The following is a 19,129-nucleotide window of genomic DNA, read 5'->3' as shown; positions in this document are numbered from 1 at the left end:
TTTCCACATTCAAGTTCGAAACACCTTTGGAGACACGCTACTTGTGTTATTTCCCCTGCAGTAGTCAAAGTCCATGTGTTGTAGATTTTGTTGTGGTTTCCATTGTTGAGCTATGGAGATCCTGGCTGAAGTCAGTATCCCTTCAGAGTTACTTAGAACAATTTTTTTGTGTTTAATAAACAAAGTTATGGAGAGGCGTTGCTAGAGGATTCAAGTATGTTAGATATTTCTCAATATGCTTCTGTCCAAAATAATGAAATCTGGGGCTCACGTTATTGGCAAAAAAAAGTAATATCAACACATTTATGAAGCATAAATTATCTGAATGATTTTTAAATTGGGAACTTTGACTTTTGGATTACCTGTTCAAATCAAAGTGATCAGGAATGGGTCGTTTAAAATCACATCTGGCAGTTCATGAACTTCATTTTCTTCTTCTAAATAGCAGACGTCATGGTGATTAATGCCTTGCTCTTGCAATCTGTAGAGCTCCCTTTTCTTTTCGTTCTGCCTCATACAATATTTTGTTACAGTGGTCAGTCTATATCCGCGCTGCCGTACGGAAAGAGAAAGGCCTGCCTATACTGGTAGAATTGCTTCGAATAGATAATGACCGGGTAGTATGTGCGGTTGCAACAGCTTTACGGAATATGGCCTTAGATGTCCGAAATAAAGAGTTAATAGGTAAGTGCTTATATTGTGCTATGTCTTGTTGGAAAACATCGTTCTTATCCCTTTCACCTCAGCATGCTGCTGTCAAATTTGCTTGTGTGTGTGATCCTGAAATGCTACTCTTTGAGAAATAGCTGCTGGATGTTATTTAGCATCAAAATATTAAATTATTTTCTTCTATATTCAGTTATGCTTTAAAAATAAAAATACGGAAAACATTAGCATGATCTCCTAAGGCTCTAAATGCATGCCCTGACCCAGGATCATTGTTGCCTTGTGTCTCTTCTGACTAGAATCAGAAGTCATTTGCTCAGCCAAACTTTCCCCCTTCTCCCCGACTTAATCCAGTGTGGTTAAATTATCAAAGTTAACCTTGAAGGTATGAGAAAGTGAAAGAAGCGCATGCCTCTTCTCCCCTCTTTCAAAAAACCAGAGTACATTCTCTGGCCCTTTGGTGGATTTCTGTATTTTTATTTTTATTTTTAAATCAAAATCCCAAGATGGTTGAGCCACTAGGAATTAAAGCATTGTTACAGCTACTGAGTTGTCTTGGAAAGAACCATATGCGGTTTTAATATATTTAGACTGAATAGGAGGAGTTTCTACTTGGAATAAAGAACCCTCGTGCTTCTGTTGCCTCTCCAGCATGTCACGAGAAAACCACTCATGCTATTTTTAGAAAGTGAGTATTCTTTATATAGGAAGCATACTGAAAATCTGTTCTTGCTTTTATTGAATGATAATTGGCGCTGAAAAGCTCATCAGTGATTTGGTTGCTTATAAAATGGCCAAGTTCACTGGCTGCCTGTTGAATTTTGTTAATTCTACTCTTTGGTAATAGAAACGGTGCAAGTTTTACTCTTGAATTGGAATGTTTTATCCCAGCTGTGGTTACCATTTATTTCATGTGTATGATTCCTTCTGTTGTCCCTATTCTGACTATGGTCACCTCACTTTGAAATTTTTCATATTGTTGCTTTGTTTGGTGAGTGTGTGCTACACAAGCCATTGAGTTATGCTCACCTGCTGTTCACAATAGTTGAGAAGGGACTGCAAAGAATTCAAGACATACAGTCTGAAAAACAAAAACAAATGCTAGCTCTGTCAGGAGGTATCACATGCAGCAATTTGGGTTTTATTCATGCTGTGTGACTCAAGATAAAATGGTTGTGCAGGTGGAGTACAAATCGTCTCCTAGGTACTGTCCATGGTATGTAATGTGGAAGAAAACCAGGCAGTGCTGAATGTCACAGAGTCTGCCAGCTATGTTCTGCAGGGAAAAGACTGGTAGACTTGAGGTGTAGCAGGGCAGTCAAAATGACATTCGTGTCCAAAAGCCATTTTTACTTCAACAACAACAACAACAATAATAATAATAATAATAATAATAATAATAATAATAATAATAATAATAATTTATACCTGGCCCTCCCCAGCCAAGGCTGGGCTCAGGGCTGCTAACAAGCAATAATAAAAACAAGTTGAATGAATACAACTTAAAACATTAAAACATTAAAATTTTGAAATATTAAAATGCAGCCTCATCACAAGAGGAGAAAGGAAAAAGAAAAAAGAAAGAGGGGGAGGGAATCAAATTGGCTCCAAGCCAAAGGCCAGGCGGAACAACACTGTCTTACAGGCCCTGCGGAAAGAAATCAGATCCTGCAGGGCCCTGGTCTCATGAGACAAGTGTTCCACCAGGCCGGAGCCAGTGTTGAAAAGGCCCTGGCTCTGGTTGAAGCTAATCTAACTTCCTTAGGGCCCGGGACCACTAGGGTGTTGCTGTGTATGGACTTTGAGGCTCTCCATGGGGCATACTGGGAGAGGCGGTCCTGTAGGTACAAGGGTCCTAGGCTGTGAAGTCTCTCACCACCTAGCCAGTAGTCAACTGATTCAACATGAGATTATTATTTTTTAACCACGCCATACAAAATGCTTATTCTAGTCACTTTTCTTTGGGCCCATGTCCATTTTCTAAACTTTATCATTTCAGTTGGCTGCTTTGAAGCATTCTTTGCTGGCCACCACAACAAAACGCAAAGTGTTTTCTGGGAGCAAATTCTCCACTCATTCTTTAAAGGTGGTTTCTCTGTCCTCACAGTTATGGCATGAAAGGCTGCCTTGACTGCCAGTTGACTGGTTTTAATTCTCCAGTGGATAAATACATATTCAGAGGGCCATTGGGCTATCATCTTCAGTCATGTTGGCTACAGTTTAGAAAGAGAAGAATATTAAAGAGTAAAGGAGCTAACAGAAGGCTTTTCAGAGTTGCTTCAGATGCTGCTTTCCCCATCTCACATTTTTAAGATGTGAAACCTGATCGTTTATGTGTCAATCATCCCTTTATCACTCAGTGGCTTGCAGCCTCAAGTGGAGACCCACCTATCCATGAAAAGACATCACAGATCAATCACCATATAGAGACCTTTCATAGTGCCTCACATTGTTTGAAACACAGTGCTTTTCAGTAGAAGCAATTCACACATTTAGCCTTAATATATACACAAACAACTCATTTTGTGACAAAAGGTGGGGAATCACATCACTGAATGATTTCCTCCAGAGCTCTTCAGAGTACAAAGGAGCTGATTCAGTTCCAAAACACTAGAGAAGATGATCAGGAGTGATCATGTCATTCCATAGCAAGATCAGGGCTTTGGCTGGATCACCAACTTTCTCAACTGGAAAATCCCCCAGAGCATTCAGGAACACATCCATTTCCATTGGTTTCTGGGAGTGGGCCATCCAAACAGGCCCACCACCCTTACCGGGGCGAACTGCCACTGCCCCCTTCTTCCTTTCCTAATATCACTTTGCACCTCTGCTCCCACCACTGCTTCTAGGAAAGAAAGCGCCTCACACGCAACTTCCTGAGATGGAAGCAGCCAGTGCTTCTCCTTGTCTCAGTCCCTTTATTCCCAAAGAGGAGGAGGAAGAGGTGGGAGCCGCAATAACAGCAGCAGAACATCCAGCCAGTGACTATGTAATTCACTGGTATGCTATTGCTACATGTACGTGAGAAAGCGAGCTCAAAAGTGTTCTCTTACTGTGTGTTGGGACACAGGAGTTCCACATTCAGATACCTTCTTCGCTGTATAGCCAAGCAAAATTCCTTGGGCAAATAATGTCACTTTAACTTACACCAACTGCATCTAAAGCCTAGCGAACCCTTTATGGTAAACAGAAATATAAGCACCAATAGTCGAGAACAGCTGCTTCAAGTGACCTGCGATTCTCAACGCACCATCTTAGGAGTACAATAAGATAAAATGTGTTGTTGAGCCACCGCATAAACTCTCTATAGGTATTAAGTCTCCTGGTGTTAAAGCTATTATCGTATGTTATACAGAGTTCCAAGGGGGGCAGGAGGGGTGGGTGGGATATCTCAGTCTCTCTTGTGAGTCACTAAGAATCCGAAGTACAAAGTACATCTTAAGCAAAGCCTTTTGAGATGATGGTTCTAAGGATGGATTTCAGTACTTTATCCACTGTAGTGAAATGCTTTCTGTTGCTGTGGGACTGAATAAGGTATTTGCTTTGCTTTTTTTTTTTTTTTACTAAAGAGCTCAGCCTCTTCCTAGGGATATTGAAATTCTTCTTATTCACTCCCCGCATCCACCCACCCCCCCCAGTCTAAGCATCTCACATTCACCAGGACTTCTCTGATAAGCTGCCCTCAGCTTCCATAAACTTCAAAGGCAAAGGAAAAATGATTACAGGGAGAGAGAGAGAAAAAGAACTGCACCTTGAGTTCACACTTCAAATGAGAGGGAGAAAATTGATTAAGAATGGGAGATTAGCTTAGTTTTTGATCTGCTCCACATTACAATTAGGCATTTCTTGTTCCCCATGCCTTATTTTATTATTATAACATTTATTCCAATACCAAGGCATAAGTAATTACTGTCCAAATACTATCAGTAAGGGGTTCCCAAATATATTTTTAGATGTGCCCACTTAGGAACCCTGCAGGATTTGTTTTTTAAGGACATCTAAATCTAGTGGCCATGCTCAATTCCATAACATCAGGACTTATCGATGCTTAACTTTTGCCCTGTGCTTTCTAGGAGCAGCTCTGCACTTTAAAGTTGTGTGTCTGAGCGCTTTCTTTGTTTTCCCCACTGCTCTCCCCAGGAAACCCCGCTCTTTAAAACTGAATCGGAACAAACAGCAATTCAGGTTTTCCTGAAGTGGCAGATTGCTATTTTCTCCAATTCAGCTGTAAAGAGTGGGTTTTTATGGAAGTCTGGGTAAGCCCTTAGTTAAATTTTTACGCAGGCCTTCCTTTTATTTTTTCTGAAGCTGCTTCTCATCAGCTTGATTGGAGACAGGCGATCTCTCTGACATTCTCAAATGATTTTATAACCCTATTATCATAGCCCTTCAAGAAAAATTAAAATCCCTGCCTTGCAAGGAAGTTACTCCAACCCATTGAATCACTTTAGTTGTGCTTTCCTGTACCTTTTCCAGACCTATATGCAGCATTACAAATGTTGCTTCATCATCACTTGGCATTAGGAGACAGGCTGTTTCGCTCCCCATCTCCCTTCAAATAATTCCTAACATTGGATTTGCTCCCCCCCCCCCTCCCCACGATGTATAACAAGTTGGCATTTTCAGGGAGTTGTGCACCATAGTACAAAGACATTTTTCCAGGGCAGTCACAATCCATTCAGAGTTACATATGGGAAGTTAGCACACAAACACAAAATGTATGCATAGCTTAGCGCTTACACTAATTCTCAGTTGCTACTTTATTGCTGTTTGATTGATTGCCATTTCTCAAGAGTGGACTTTGGTAATCTTTTGTCATATGGAGCCCTGGGCAAGGCCAAAATTTAGTGCCCCCAAATGGAGCTTCTCCGTTATGGAGCTTCTCAATTTTTGCTGCCTTGGCTGCATCCCCCCACTTTGAAGAGTTGGTTTGGGGGCCCTTCCCAGCCTGCTTGGGTGTTCAGCATCCTGGAAAATTAGGTGCCAGCCACAAACACAGCTATGTCACTGCTCAGCCCTGATACCAGATTCTTTTATGAGTAAGTTAAATTGCACCAGTCCTAATACAAATCCTTAGGCAGTGGAGGCTGGTCCGTCAGGGAAAATGAATCACCAACCTATATCCTTTAGCAAAACATGTAGATGCCATTGCATTAACCTGTCAAAAGCCTTTTCCATTTTCAGGATATCTGTATACTAGGGAGATAACCTAAATGAAATCTTTAAATTGTGGAGGATGGAGGAGGTCTACATGGGCTTCCTATTCCTTCTGTTGTCTGTGCATTCAGCATGCAGAGGGCTGATGAAAGCAAGATTTTATTGAGTCCCAAGGAACTCCTCCAGGAGCACACCACCTGTACTAGGACTGTATCAAGCCCTAAATGGTTTTGATTTTAATTTATGCAAGGCAGCCAAGCAGCATAAAACTGCAACGTGGTCTCCGTGCACAGTTGTTTTCCACCAAAGACAAATTAATCATGCTAATGGTCCCACGCATAATTTCCATGGAAGCAAATTAAGGAATGTGTGATCACTATACCATGGCCTTATCTTGTAACCCGCTCCCACCTTCCCTCCCCAAGTCTTCAGAGGCTTAGCTTAAAAAGATACTTCTGCACTGAGATTTGCTTTTATAAGCAAACATTTTCATCTTATCTTATTACAAGCTTTTTTCATGTTTCCTCCTCTGTGAATTGGGAATTCGTACATGCCAAAACATATGTTTTTTAAATAGCAGTAAGCTTTTCATCTCTTCCCATAACGTTAGGGTTGTGTCGTGACCCAGGGCTCAGATCAGTCTGCCCCAGGCAAGGAAGATGATTTCATTTCTGAAGTGGTTCTTGATGTCCCCTACTTCTTCAGAATCCCCATCATCAGGAAAGACCATAAGGCCACCAGCCATTTGCTTTGGCTTAAGGAGGTCCCATTACTTTTTTTTTTTTGAAATATTTTTATTGGGTTTTCACTTTTTATATAGACAAAACCAACACACATAATACCAAGACAATTACAAACAAACAAACAAACAAAACAACAAACATATATAATTCCCAAAAATCTTATTTTCTAACCCTGGTCCTTGACTTCCCCCCACCCCCTCCCTTGCATCCCTATTCCCAAATTTGTATCAGCAAATTGGCATTTCTTCCGTCTTAATATTAGTCCTTTTATAAAAAACAAAAATAAAATTTTCCCTAAGTTGGACCCCAGTTCTCTTCCCTCGATTTCTCATTTTTTCTTACATAATTTTCTTATTACTAAACCCCCTGGTCTTGAGTGTTGTTTAAATTTAATGCTTCCCTCCCTCCCATCCCCGCTTTGCGTCCTTTCCCAAGACATGTCTAAAATAACAGTTTTTAGCCTGGGTTCCGCACATCCGAGGCTCTCAAATCCTTTCCAGTCCCTCTCCGCCGGTTTTGTTGGTAGTCCTTTTTGTCTGTCATCGGGTCTCGAAAGATTTCCTTAACATTCAGTCCAATCAGTCCATAGTCTCTTCCCATATTTAAAGGCAACTGCTGAGGAATCTCCAGTAGGTCTGAGTCTTGATGATAGTCAAAATTAAAGTCTATGTGTAGGCCCCAATTGTACTTCTTTATTTCTGGTTCCTGAGTTCCATAAACTCCCAGGGCCTCCACTTTCGTCTTCTGTATCTTTCGTAGACTTACACTGGATTTAATCCAATAGTCTCCTTGCTTGTGTTCTCCAGATGCCGACTTCTGGTTAGTATTTTCCCACATACCTTGTTCTCTTTCTTGTTTTGTCTTCTCCTCTTCTTTGTTTATTATTTCAAATTCAGCTGTGGGTACTTTCTCGCTCAGATCATCATTACATTCAGCAGGACTACTTATTTCCAAATCCAAGGTCGTCAATTGTTTACTCATAGCTGTAGTCTGCTCCTGTAAGGTTCCCACCAGTGAAAACATCCTTTCGATTTCTCTCAGTATCTTTCCACCCACAGCCATTGTAATTCCACAGAATTCCCCCTAGAGGGAATCTGGTTGCTGGATGATCTTTCCTCCAACAATCCTCTGTCCTGTTATTGTTTCTTTGTTTCCCACAATTTTAATTCAATTGTAACTCCTTTTAATCCGGAGAGGTCTTAAGTAACGATTTTTTCACTGTTGACAGTCCATTTGACAGCTTTGACAGCTGTCAAATCTGCTCCTCTACACAGGCTCCAAAGCAGATCGCTCCCGGGCCCGGGGGGGAGGGTTATTTGCCAGAAAACAAAGGCTCCTTCAACACTCCAATCTCCTACTCAAATTTGCTTTTCTAAATCTTGGAAGTTGCTGTCTTTTTGAAACTCACCCTTTACAGGGTGGGCACTCCAGCTTAGCTCTTATTTCGTTGCTCTGGATTATCTGCAAGGGGGGGGGTGGGGACTTCCTTTTAGCACACCCCCCGGTCGTCTCAAATTCAGAAGGTAAAGATTTTAAAGTTCAGTTCCAGATTACTCACGGGTTCCTTTTTTTCAGTCCAAATTTCAAGGAAGGAAGTCAGCGCTCTCCAGTTATGGCTCGCGGCTTCGCTCAGTGGCGGTAGCGATCGACTCTCAGTGCCGCGCCGTCCCCCGTATCCCCTCCGTAGCCTTTAAAAAGGCTCATTGCGAATCAGGGGGGGCGCTTAAGGCACCCGCCGAGTCCTCAGTCCGCAGGCTTCCGCGCCTGCGGTTTTTAAGGGTCCCCGTGTCGCCGGCACGGCTAAGACCCATCCACCGCTGAGCCGATTCCCTCCGGAGCTCGGAGGGAATCCGCCATTTCCAGATCGCGCCAACCCGGAAGTAAGGAGGTCCCATTACTGCCCCACATTCTGCCTGCTGCTAAATAGCCCATGTATTGGCAAACACTTGTAAATTTTTACCCACTTCTGAGATAATACTGCAGAGGTTGAAGCTTTTCAGCTCTGTTTAATCAGTCTGTGGATGTTGCAGGCGCAAGGCTTCCTCTCATGCCCTTCTCAGCATGTGACAGATATATTTTCATTTAGTTTGTGCCGATTACCAGCTGCAGCTGTTGCGGTGCCATGTGCAGAACTCAAAGCCAATTGGCTTTTTCCATGCTACTGCAAGAGTAGTTTCTGGAGAATTAGTAGTGCCATGCTAAAAGCCCACAGAGAGTACTGCATGTGGCATCAGCATGCCCTCAACTAGCTCATCGCATCACACCGTGGCCAAAAATAGACATGGATTGATTTAAATCTGCAGCTGCCTAGCACTGAGAAGTTCATGAGATAATAGGCTCTCTGTGGCACATCTACAGAAGCTGTCGTAGATTGAAGCTTCTCCCTGTACTTCAGGGAAGGCATTTATTTTTTGATAAAATGCTGGAAGTTGGTCAGTGGAATTGTGATGCTCAGTGATGCTTGTGAAATCATCCAGTGGCCATTGACACATTTTTTAAAACTCTCTTTGATTTGTACCAGACAGATTTACTGAAGGTATTTTGTCACCAAGCAGGTCTAAGGACCACAATCCTTAGCTAACCTGCATGGAAATTAAGTGCAATTCAATTTGATAGGTGTTTCTTTCAAGGAAGCAATCTTTGGTGGGAAGGAAATGTACAAATCTTCCATCCAGTTAAAGACTTCAATCCAGCCTCAATCTTTGTCAGATCAAGTGGTTCGCTTAGAGCTCTCCATGGTGCTGAAACTACCAGCTTGCCTTTCTTTTTCATGGGACTCGTGTCAAGGTTAGGATATGACAAGACAAGCTAGATCAACATATTAAGTCATGAAACTTTGGGCAATTTTACCTAATTATATTGCTATCATCTCTTGTAGCATTCAACCAGTTGTTTGTTTTTAAATTGATTCTCTGTTGGAAAATGCGACAGATGGAGAAGAAAAGGTTCACAGAAGTCCATACAAATAGAATGTCAGTAATGTTTCTATAGTGCAATATCACCTGCATTTATTCACAGTGAAGAAAAAGAGCCACATCAATTCCACATTATCAGAATAGCAAGTTTACTTCTGAAACAAAAGATATAATCCATTAGAGCTGTGTTTTTTTTAAGAGATTTTAAGAGTAAAACCACTTAGTTGCTCTTTGAGACCATTTATGAATCCCCTTCACTTTTTCTACAAAATTATTTGCTGCTCTCCCCCCCCCTTTCCCAGCCTCTGTCCTCTTACCTAGAACCTCAGCCAACTTTGTGATTTCTCCCTGGTTGCCTCATATATAGCAGAAGAGCTGCTTACACGTTTCTTTAGAACTTATGCATTATTGTATTTCAAATGCACATCAGGAATCACCTGTACACCCTGATCCATACAAAACATTCAATACTAGCTAGATAATTAGTGTCTGGAGGTCACTGACTGTGATACGAACATAACGATTTTGCAATACCTTTTCTTCCCACCTGTTGACATATCTGCAGAGCCGAAATGGGTCTGTGATCTTTCTTCATAGCCTCAATTTGTTACCATAATACAGATTGTATCTAGAAAGAGAGAGATATGTACCGGGAGAGATAATAAAGGCCTTCTGCACTGTGTTTTATGGGCTTTTAACCAGCCAAAATAGAACAAAGAAGGAGCTGGTTGGAAATTACAGTGCATTTAAAACATTGTTTGCTATACTGACATTTCAGTTGAAATTAAATGGTGTCTGATCAAGAACCATATGGGGGTGGGGTGGCTTTCCTACATTACGACCGTACCAATAATTAAAAGCAAAGGCCATTTAAAATACTGTGCGTTCCCAATCAGGCTCTGAAAAATCATTATTATTTTGAACTAGAATAAGGAAGCATTCTATAGACACAAGCAAGGATCGACCAGCAAGATGATGCTATGTTTTAGAAAAAAGAATTATACTGCAGAATTTATGCTACTAGTATTGTAGCCAACTTAGCTTTGAGAACACTAGTAGGAACTTTGATAAGGCAAGCAGAGAGCCTTGTAAAAGCACAGGGTTTTGTTTTTTGGTATGTAATAGCCCTTTCACATATTTCCTATTCATTCATTCATTCATTCATTCATTCTCTATTTCCCCTTGCATGTAATGCACGAAAAGTACTTCATGAAGCAAATACCGTATTTTTCACTCTATAAGACACACTTTTCCCCTCCTAAAAAGGGGAAATGTGTGTGCGTCTTATGGAGCGAATGCAGGCTGTGCAGCTTTCGCTGAAGCCAGGAGAGCAAGAGGGATTGATCCCTCTTGCTCTCCTGGCTTCACTTTGCTGGAGAGCCTCTGCGCAGCTTTCCCTCTCTACGCAGCGCCCCTTCAGCAAAGCGGGAGGAGAAATGGAAGGGGCTTCACTTCTCCTGCTGCTTTGCTGAAGGGGCGCTGAGCAGAGAGGGAAGGCTGTGTTAGGTTCTGTTTCCCACTGAGCAGCTGCATGGAGTCACAGGACTCTGTTTACATTCCAGAGACCTTCCAGTCTCACTGGAAAGGAGACGGGATGTGACGTTAGTGGTTTCCTGTTTCCTTTGTTCAGTTGCTCTCTGCTTTCATAGAGAGAGGATGTCTTTTCTGTCTCCGTAGCTTAGAAATAAACTCTTTACAATGTAACCGAAACCTCTCCTCTCTTTCCTGTGCTGGAAACTCTGCTGAAGAATGTGCTTTGGAGCCTTATCAAAGGCTCAGGTCATTAAACACATCGGGAGGCGATTCCGAAGACTCGGGGGAAGAAAATGAACTTTATCAGCTTGGCCGAGTGGAGATCCCGACAAGCTGCACAGCGCCCCTTCAGCCAAGCGGCAGGAGAAATGGAGCCCCTTCCATTTCTCCTCCCACTTTGCTGGAGAGGCGCTATGCAGAGAGAGAGAGAGAGAGAACGAGAACATATTTTTTTCTTGTTCTCCTCCTCTAGAACTAGGTTCGTCTTATGATCGGGTACGTCTTATAGAGTGAAAAATACGGTAGTCAAACTATGGAATTGGCTCCATCAGGAGGCAGTGATGACCACCACCTTGGGTAGCTTTAAAAAGAGGATTTAGACAGCTTCATGAAGGATGACGCCATCAATGCCTACTAACTAGGATGGCTGGGTTCTACCTTCCCTGTCTGAAGCCTCTGAATGCCAGCTCCTGTGAATCGCCAGGGGTGAGAGTGCCCAGCTGTGCCCAGTTGCTGCATTGGGGCTTCCCATTGACGTCTGGCTGGCTGGTAGTGTGAGATCAGAATGCTGGACTCAATGGGCCATTGGCCTGATCCAGCAAAGACTTATATTCTAAAGGTCACTTATTTTCTAGTTGGACCGTAATTTGTAAAAACTGCCAACTTGTCCCCCCCCCCCTTAACAGGAAATAGAACTTTTCTCTAGTATTCTTCTCCCAAAGGCAGCTGTAAGTCAGTGTCACCTTCAGTTCTTGCATTTTTTTAAAAAAAAAGTTATAATCTGGGTGAGTGGGTAGCAGAACTTAATAGCCGTGGGAGAGACGGTGTCCTGGAAAATGTACTGCAGATTCTAATCCATACATGCAATTACTTTTTGTTCACCTTTTCCTACAAAGTGCAACAGGTTTTAATGACTTAAGAAACAAGAACTGAGGGACAATACAAGGCTGATGCTGACACCCCCCCCCCGAAATACAGTGAAATAATGGTAGTGTTGGATAACTTCATTTTCTAACACCAGAAATCCCCATCTCTCCAACTGCATTCTGTCCTGTAAATGCTACCCTGGGGTTACATTTCTAATTCCTCCTTGCTTTTTCCCATTAAACCTATGCAGATAAAGGAGCTTTCCTGAATGTCACCCAGACTTAAATTTAAACAAATCCTTCTGGAATGTGTTGAGTCATCGGGCCCTAAATTGCTGAAAGTATGCATTTGTTTGCAGAGGACAGGAATATTTACCTTAAAATTAACTATGGCTTTGATTCATGCAGTGCTCAATACCCATCCCTGCCCAGCCAAAATAATAAACAGTGCTATCAGCTCTTGACGGAAAAATACGGTCCATCAGGGGAAAGAGCGATGAAGGCGATGTCTGAGTACCCCCCCTCCCAATCATGTCATCATCCAGCCACAGGTTGTCAGACCTGATAATACAGATTGTTTGCTTGGCTGTGCAAGGTTCCAGTGTATGATCCTTACGTCCAGGATGCAATGTGACCCTCTTCTGCAGTGGCCATTTTTAATCCCAATTCCTCTTACTGAATAGAGGTCATGTGTTAGCTTATGTAATTTCTCCAATGTAACCCTACTGCAGTTTCACAAACTTAAGGAAATCTGTTCCTTCGTCATTGCTTAAAGCAGTGTTGAGCTTCTCTAAACCTTATGACCCAGGACCCCCAGAATGGCAAGAAGTCTCTTATATCTTCACATGTTCCTGGTGAGCTCAGCACTCAGGACTGAGATGTTGTTGTTGTTTAGTCGTGTCCGACTCTTCGTGACCCCATGGACCAGAGCATGCCAGGCACTCCTGTCTTCCACTGCGTCCCACAGTTTGGTCAAACTCATGCTTGTAGCTTCGAGAACACTGTCCAACCAACTCGTCTTCTGTCGTCCCCTTCTCCTTGTGCCAACATGATCTATCCCAACATCAGGGTCTTTTCCAGGGAGTCTTCTCTTCTCATGAGGACTGAGATTACAGTTCATCTAATCTTGGAATCCTCCCTATATCAAGGTTTTACAATATCTCCAGTGGACAGAACCACACACAAGTTCTGTGCACTATGTCCCTGCTAAAACCAGCTTTCCTCCTAAGGGAGTTTCTCTCACTCCTCAGCCCTTCATTCCTTCTTTGGGGAGGTGTTCGCATGACACACCTACACACTGCAGCCCACACACTAGCGTGTCACGGCACACAATCTGGAAAGCTCTGCACTAGCCAAAGCAAAACATGTTTGGAATCTCCCACATGCTAAATTAATTGTGCTCCTTTCCCATATCTGCCCCAGTCCAGCAAGGAAGACCCATATGCAGAAGCAGGCTGCCACTTGTGCTGCAGATGAGCATAAAGACAGACATCAGACCACATCTGCCTTGCAATTATAATTCAAGGCCAACTGAACTGTTGGGATAAATATTTAAAATGGATGTGTATCTCCATCTCCAGCTTGCTCATTGTTGCATAAGACCAATTGCAAATAGCCAGAGCTGGATCAAGCCATAGCTTTTAAAATATTTTTTTACCGCTAAAAAGTGCTAGGATAGTGGTACGGAGAGCTACCAGCTGTGGAATCCATTCTTGCCTTTCTAGGGGCTACAGATTGCATATTCTAAAGGGACAGCAATATTGGATAAACCCAGGTTAAACCATCAGCCCCTGGAAAGTTCCTTCAATAATTCCTTTTTGTTACTGTTTTGCCTTTGGTGTGTTTTGTGTGTGTGTGTGTGTGTGTGTGTGTGTGTGTGTGTGTATAAATAAAATATTGCTTTAGCATTTCAAATTGTAAGGCAACAGGAGTATATTGGCAGAAAGGTAGTATATAATTGTAATAAATGTGTGAATACTGTAGGGGACATTTCTTGAAACTGGGGGTTTAATGGATTATCTGTTTTTAGTAATATTGTTTGGTTTATTACGAGTCACAGTCCGTTTCATGCACTTCAGATGTAGTCTTTCAAAAGTGTACTTCTGCTGCAGGGATAAATTGGTATGCCGCTGCTTCTGATGCCTGCGATAGGAATCTGTGGCTTATAAATATTTGAAGTAAAATAAATATTTCATTTTCCCAACCCTGGATAATCTGTATTTCATAACTGGGGGAAAGCAATTATTTCCACAGACGGCATATTCATCGCTTTGTGATGTGTGAGATATAGTTATGAGGATATTGTCTGTCATGTGACCTACGTTGTCCCTCTCTCTCACCCTACTATTACTTTGTGGTTTTTAAAACTGTGTTGTTGTTTTTAACACTTTGATGACATATTGTGTGTGACTCCTGCACAAAATGGCTCATGTAGCCTCATCCGTAGGGGGCTAGCCCCCCTCCATCCATTGTATATATCAATATATTGTGTGTGAATGGGATTTGCAGGACTAATGAGCATATAGGCTAAAATATGGTAGCTAACAGCTGATAATATAGATACGGGGGGAGTCACCTGAACTCACACTAGCTTGCAAGGCAAAGCACATAGCTTAGGAGAAGTAATGGAATTATTAACCCTTACCCTGTACTGCAGATTTTCTTTTCTATTCGCCCCTCCTTTCTTTGCTTCCAATATGTGACTCCTCCCTCCATTTAATTTCTTTCCAAAAGGCAAGTATGCTATGCGGGACCTGGTTCACCGGCTTCCAGGAGGTAACAACAGCAACAGTTCAGGAAGCAAGGCCATGTCTGATGATACCGTCACTGCTATTTGTTGCACCCTGCATGAAGTCATCACGAAAAACATGGAGAATGCCAAGGCCTTACGGGACGCAGGAGGAATCGAGAAGCTTGTTGGCATTTCCAAGAGTAAAGGAGACAAGTACGTTTTGCAAATCATCTCGTGCCTATTAGCTATAATTTAATTAGTGCCTGTCTGCACTAATGATTTCCTGGAGAACTGTCGTTTATCATGTGTTAGTAAGCTTGACAGTTGATGAAGAAAAGGTGTGGGGGGGTAGTAGGTGGATAATTTCATATCAAAGCAGCTGACTATTGTCATCTGAGGCATGTTATTTATCAAGAGTAGCTTATAGTTTAGCCTATATCTGCACTCGCTAGTATTACATGAAGGGATTATAATTGCTAGTATGGGAACAAATTTATTGTTAAGAAAGTACATTCTCAATTAATTGCAGTTGTTGTTGTTTCTCAAGAGCGCATTCCCACCATAAAAGAGAAAAGAGGGTTATGCCAGGTACTGGAGTCAGGTACAAATCCCAGAAATGGAAAAGCGTAGGTTATTTTCAAAGGAAATTTGAAAGACCCAAGTCCACCATACCTCTCATAAAGTGCTGACTGAATTTACAATTATCAACTGCTTCCTTGAGATTCCAGTTACTCCTAAATATGTTTCCTCTTCCCTTTTCTTTCTTTTTTCTTCAACAGGCACTCACCAAAAGTAGTGAAGGCAGCATCTCAGGTCTTAAATAGCATGTGGCAGTACAGAGACCTGAGAAGTCTCTACAAGAAGGTAAGATTTATTTAAATTCTTAAAATTAGTATCTCTTGGGGTGGGTGGGGGGTGCGTTTTAGAGCAAAATCAGCAATGAGCCAAATATTGGAAATGCTGGCGTAAATGCAAGTTTCTGCCTACTTTTGCACGCCGTGTGTGACTGATTATGCAAGAGGCACCATTTCAAATTTCACTGGGGGATGTGGGGCAAAACATTTCCAGTAGGGGAAGGATATTTCGCTAAGGTCCGAAGACTGGTTCACCGATACGTTTGAAGGTCAGTTATATGAGAAGCAGTATATCTTTAAAGCATTTATTTCGCTAGCCACAATGGCTGTGTTCAGCCTCTACTTTTAGAGGGGAGATTGCCATTGCATTCGGGTCCTATTTTTGGGCATCACATTGGCCACTACGGATGGGATTTTAGGTCTGATCTAGTTAGGCTGCCCTTATGGTCCTACATTCTTACGTTTCATAATAGCTGCGGGGATGTTATAACCACAGAACTGTCACTCTTGTAGAAAAGAGAGGTCAAGGAGGAAAGAGCCTTTGCTGTCCCTGCCTAGTGCACAGGCCCATTTAATAAACAAGTACCATACAGTCAGGGACTGAGCAATGAATAGCTCAGTCAGTAGAGCATGAGACTCTTAAGGTCGTGGGTCCACGTTGGGCAAAAGATTCAAACATTGCAAGGGGTTGGAGTAGATGGGACCCCCCCCCCTCCTCAGGGTCCCTTCCAACTCTACAATTCTGTGATTCTGTTGTCAGTCTGTACAACCAGTGAGTTGGCCAGGTGTGGGCACTCCTGAGAGACAAATACCATATTTTTCGCTCCATAAGACACACTTTTTTCCTCCTAAAAAGTAAGGGGAAATGTCTGTGCATCTTATGGAGCGAATGCACAGGGTGGCAGAGGGATTCCTCGGCTACCACTGCAGTCGTGAGCTGAGGGATGCCTCTGCAGCCGGAGCCATGACTCCCGTCCGTCGCTTGCTGTGAAGCCATCAGAGCAAGAGGCGCTGCGCTGCTATCACTCTTGCTGTGCTGACTTCAGCAAGAGCGATAGCTGCGCAGCTTGCTCTGCTGGCTTCACAGCGAAGCGGGATGAGGGACAGACGGGAGCAAGCAAAGCGAGAGTTGCTTACATGGCTTCTGTCCCGCTTTGCACAGCTCTCACTTTGCTTGTCCATCCCTCCTCCCGCCTCGCTGTAAAGCAAGCAAAGCACCTGTCCCAGTGTCTCCTCCTCTTCTTGCTCCGGCATCACTGCGCTTTACAATGAGGTGGAAGGAGGGATGGGCAAGCAAAGTGAGAGCCACGCAAAGCGGGAGAGAAGCTATGTAAGCGGCTCTCGCTTTGCTTGCTTTAAAACAAGAAAAGCGAGAGCCGCTTACATGCTGTGCGCAGAATATTTTTTTTCTAGCTTTCCCCCTCTAAAAACTATGGTCAGGTGCGTCTTATGGAGCGAAAAATACGGTGCATATTATTCTCCTAAGTGGCTTAGAACTCATATATTTGCTCGGAATAAATTCATAAAGCACATGCTACATGGATAGAAACTTTTCAGGTAGTCCAATTAGAAGCAGCAGCAAGCCATTTTGGGGGAGGCATCATCCATTAGCAACTTCTAACAGTTTTAAGTGCTATGCTCCTTTACATATTTGCCTACAGGCATTTCTTTAAGACCATTCAGAAGTGGAGGAGGGTCTCCTTTAGGACCCTCTTTTGTCTGCCACCCCCGTTTCCGGGGTGGGGGTGGGGGGGGCAAGCTATGAAAATGTCTCCACTCACTGTTTTGCCGGCAGGCTGTTTTTAGAGCCTCAGATTGGCTCAGAAAATGGTAAGAATTGTTTACAGGGCTTTTTCTTAATAGTTCAATTTCTTACCAAGTCCATCAGAGGTGAGTGGGGCCACGTATTCTTCCCATCTCTAAATAAGACCAAGCAGTTGTCTAATAATCTGCACAAGAAAGTAATGCTTTTCTTTAATAAAATGTGTGTTGCGCTAGTAGTGTTGGTAAACAAAAGGGATTTTGAAAACAATTATCCACAGCTTGAAAGGATTACTTTTGCACTTGAAGAGAAGAGGGGCTTTGCTTCTATTCTATATTAGCACATTTATAAGATGCTGAACTGTAATGCGAGATTGCCTGGCTTCATGAATATGCACTATTAGAAGGGCATAAACAAACAACGAGTTTCCTTAAAAGATCTTTAACACAAAAGTAACATAATCAGTACAATATTTTCTCCAGTGTGCATGTATATATACTGGAAAGGAAGCTCATCCTCTGTGTTTACTAATGCCCTCCATTTTCCCAAGGCAAGATTGGATTAAGCTAGGAACAAAGAGGCCAATACTACCAGAGATGAGAAAACGATGCAAGGGGAATAATAGTGGCACAATGATACCAGTTTTTTTTAAAAAAAACAGGTATCCTACCAGTCAAAAGAAAACTTTGAAGGCAGCTAATAGCGCAGACGCGGGTGGCGCTGTGGGTTAAACCACTGAGCCTAGGGCTTGCTGATCAGAAGGTTGGCGGTTCGAATCCCCGCGACAGGGTGAGCTCCCGTTGCTCGGTCCCTGTTCCTGCCAACCTAGCAGTTCGAAAGCACGCCAAAGTGCAAGTAGATAACTAGGTACTGCTCCGGCGGGAAGGTAAACAGTGTTTCAGTCCGCTGCTCTGGTTCGCCAGAAGCAGCTTAGTCATGCTGGCCACATGACCCGGAAGCTGTACACCAGCTCCCTCGGCCAGTAAAGCGAGATGAGCGCCGCAACCCCAGAGTCGGCCACGACTGGACCTAATGGTCAGGGGTCCCTTTACCTTTACCTTTATACCTGACTACTCAGAAGTAAGTTCCATTGAGTTCAGTGGGAATTGCTCCCATGTAAGTGGGTATAGGATTGCAGCCCAAGTGGCCAAAATTATTTATGCAAGCCAGGGAAATGAGCAGCAGAATTGCAGGCAATTTCAGACTCCGTGTAAAAAAGTGCAAATAAGGCACATTTACCAGTTTGCTTGTTAACACAATTGCAGCTTCACATGTTTTGGGGTTCATGGTAGAAACCTTAACGAAAACTCACTGTGTTATAGCAGCAGGAGGAGGAGAGAAGGCAGTGTCAGAAGTTAAAACGAAAGGGGTTGAAAATAAAACCGCAATCTGGTGCTGATGCATACATTCATTGTAGAATGAATATATTGGTCATCCTGTGTTTTTTTAAAAAGGATACCATACCTAAGCGGGAAAAGGCAGCTAAAATAGTCAAGAGGTGGAGCATTCTTGTTAGGAAAAATAACATTTCTAACTAAGAGAGAATATGATAGAGGCTTTTCAAATTATAAATGGCATGGGGAGAATGAAGAGAGGGAAATTAGTGCTCTTCCATAACACAAGTTCATTGAACAAAACAAATAGGTAGTACGTTCAGCATAAACTCAAGAAATTATTTCTTCA

At 42.7% G+C, this 19,129-nt stretch overlaps 1 protein-coding gene and 1 long non-coding RNA gene across 14 annotated transcripts in view; one reads left to right on the top strand and one right to left on the bottom strand.

The window, feature by feature from the left end:
- LOC310714390 overlaps positions 1 to 19,129 on the bottom strand; it is a 106,026-nt gene that overhangs the window by 26,189 nt on the left and 60,708 nt on the right. For 3 of the 8 annotated variants that reach the window (XR_014529683.1, XR_014529685.1, XR_014529686.1), the window contains one exon: positions 1,355 to 1,747. The exons of 1 other annotated variant lie outside the window; for it this stretch is intronic. This is a non-coding gene — a long non-coding RNA (uncharacterized lncRNA). Of the gene's footprint in view, positions 1 to 1,354; positions 1,748 to 10,015; positions 10,110 to 19,129 lie in introns of those variants that run through there. 4 more of the 8 variants (XR_014529679.1, XR_014529680.1, XR_014529684.1 and 1 more) reach the window with 3 other exon arrangements.
- CTNND2 (catenin delta 2) overlaps positions 1 to 19,129 on the top strand; it is a 220,212-nt gene that overhangs the window by 161,716 nt on the left and 39,367 nt on the right. For all 6 annotated transcript variants that reach the window (XM_083519176.1, XM_083519175.1, XM_083519172.1 and 3 more), the window contains 3 exons: positions 534 to 684; positions 14,833 to 15,043; positions 15,610 to 15,694. In XM_083519176.1, coding sequence (XP_083375302.1) covers positions 534 to 684; positions 14,833 to 15,043; positions 15,610 to 15,694 — 447 coding nt within the window. The remainder of the gene's footprint in view (positions 1 to 533; positions 685 to 14,832; positions 15,044 to 15,609; positions 15,695 to 19,129) is intronic.

This window comes from Podarcis liolepis (genome assembly GCF_965112155.1).
Source record: "Podarcis liolepis genome assembly, chromosome: 8".
NCBI lineage: Eukaryota > Metazoa > Chordata > Lepidosauria > Squamata > Lacertidae > Podarcis > Podarcis liolepis.
Note: the sequence above shows the minus strand (reverse complement) of the source record. Positions and strands in the feature narration are given on the sequence as shown.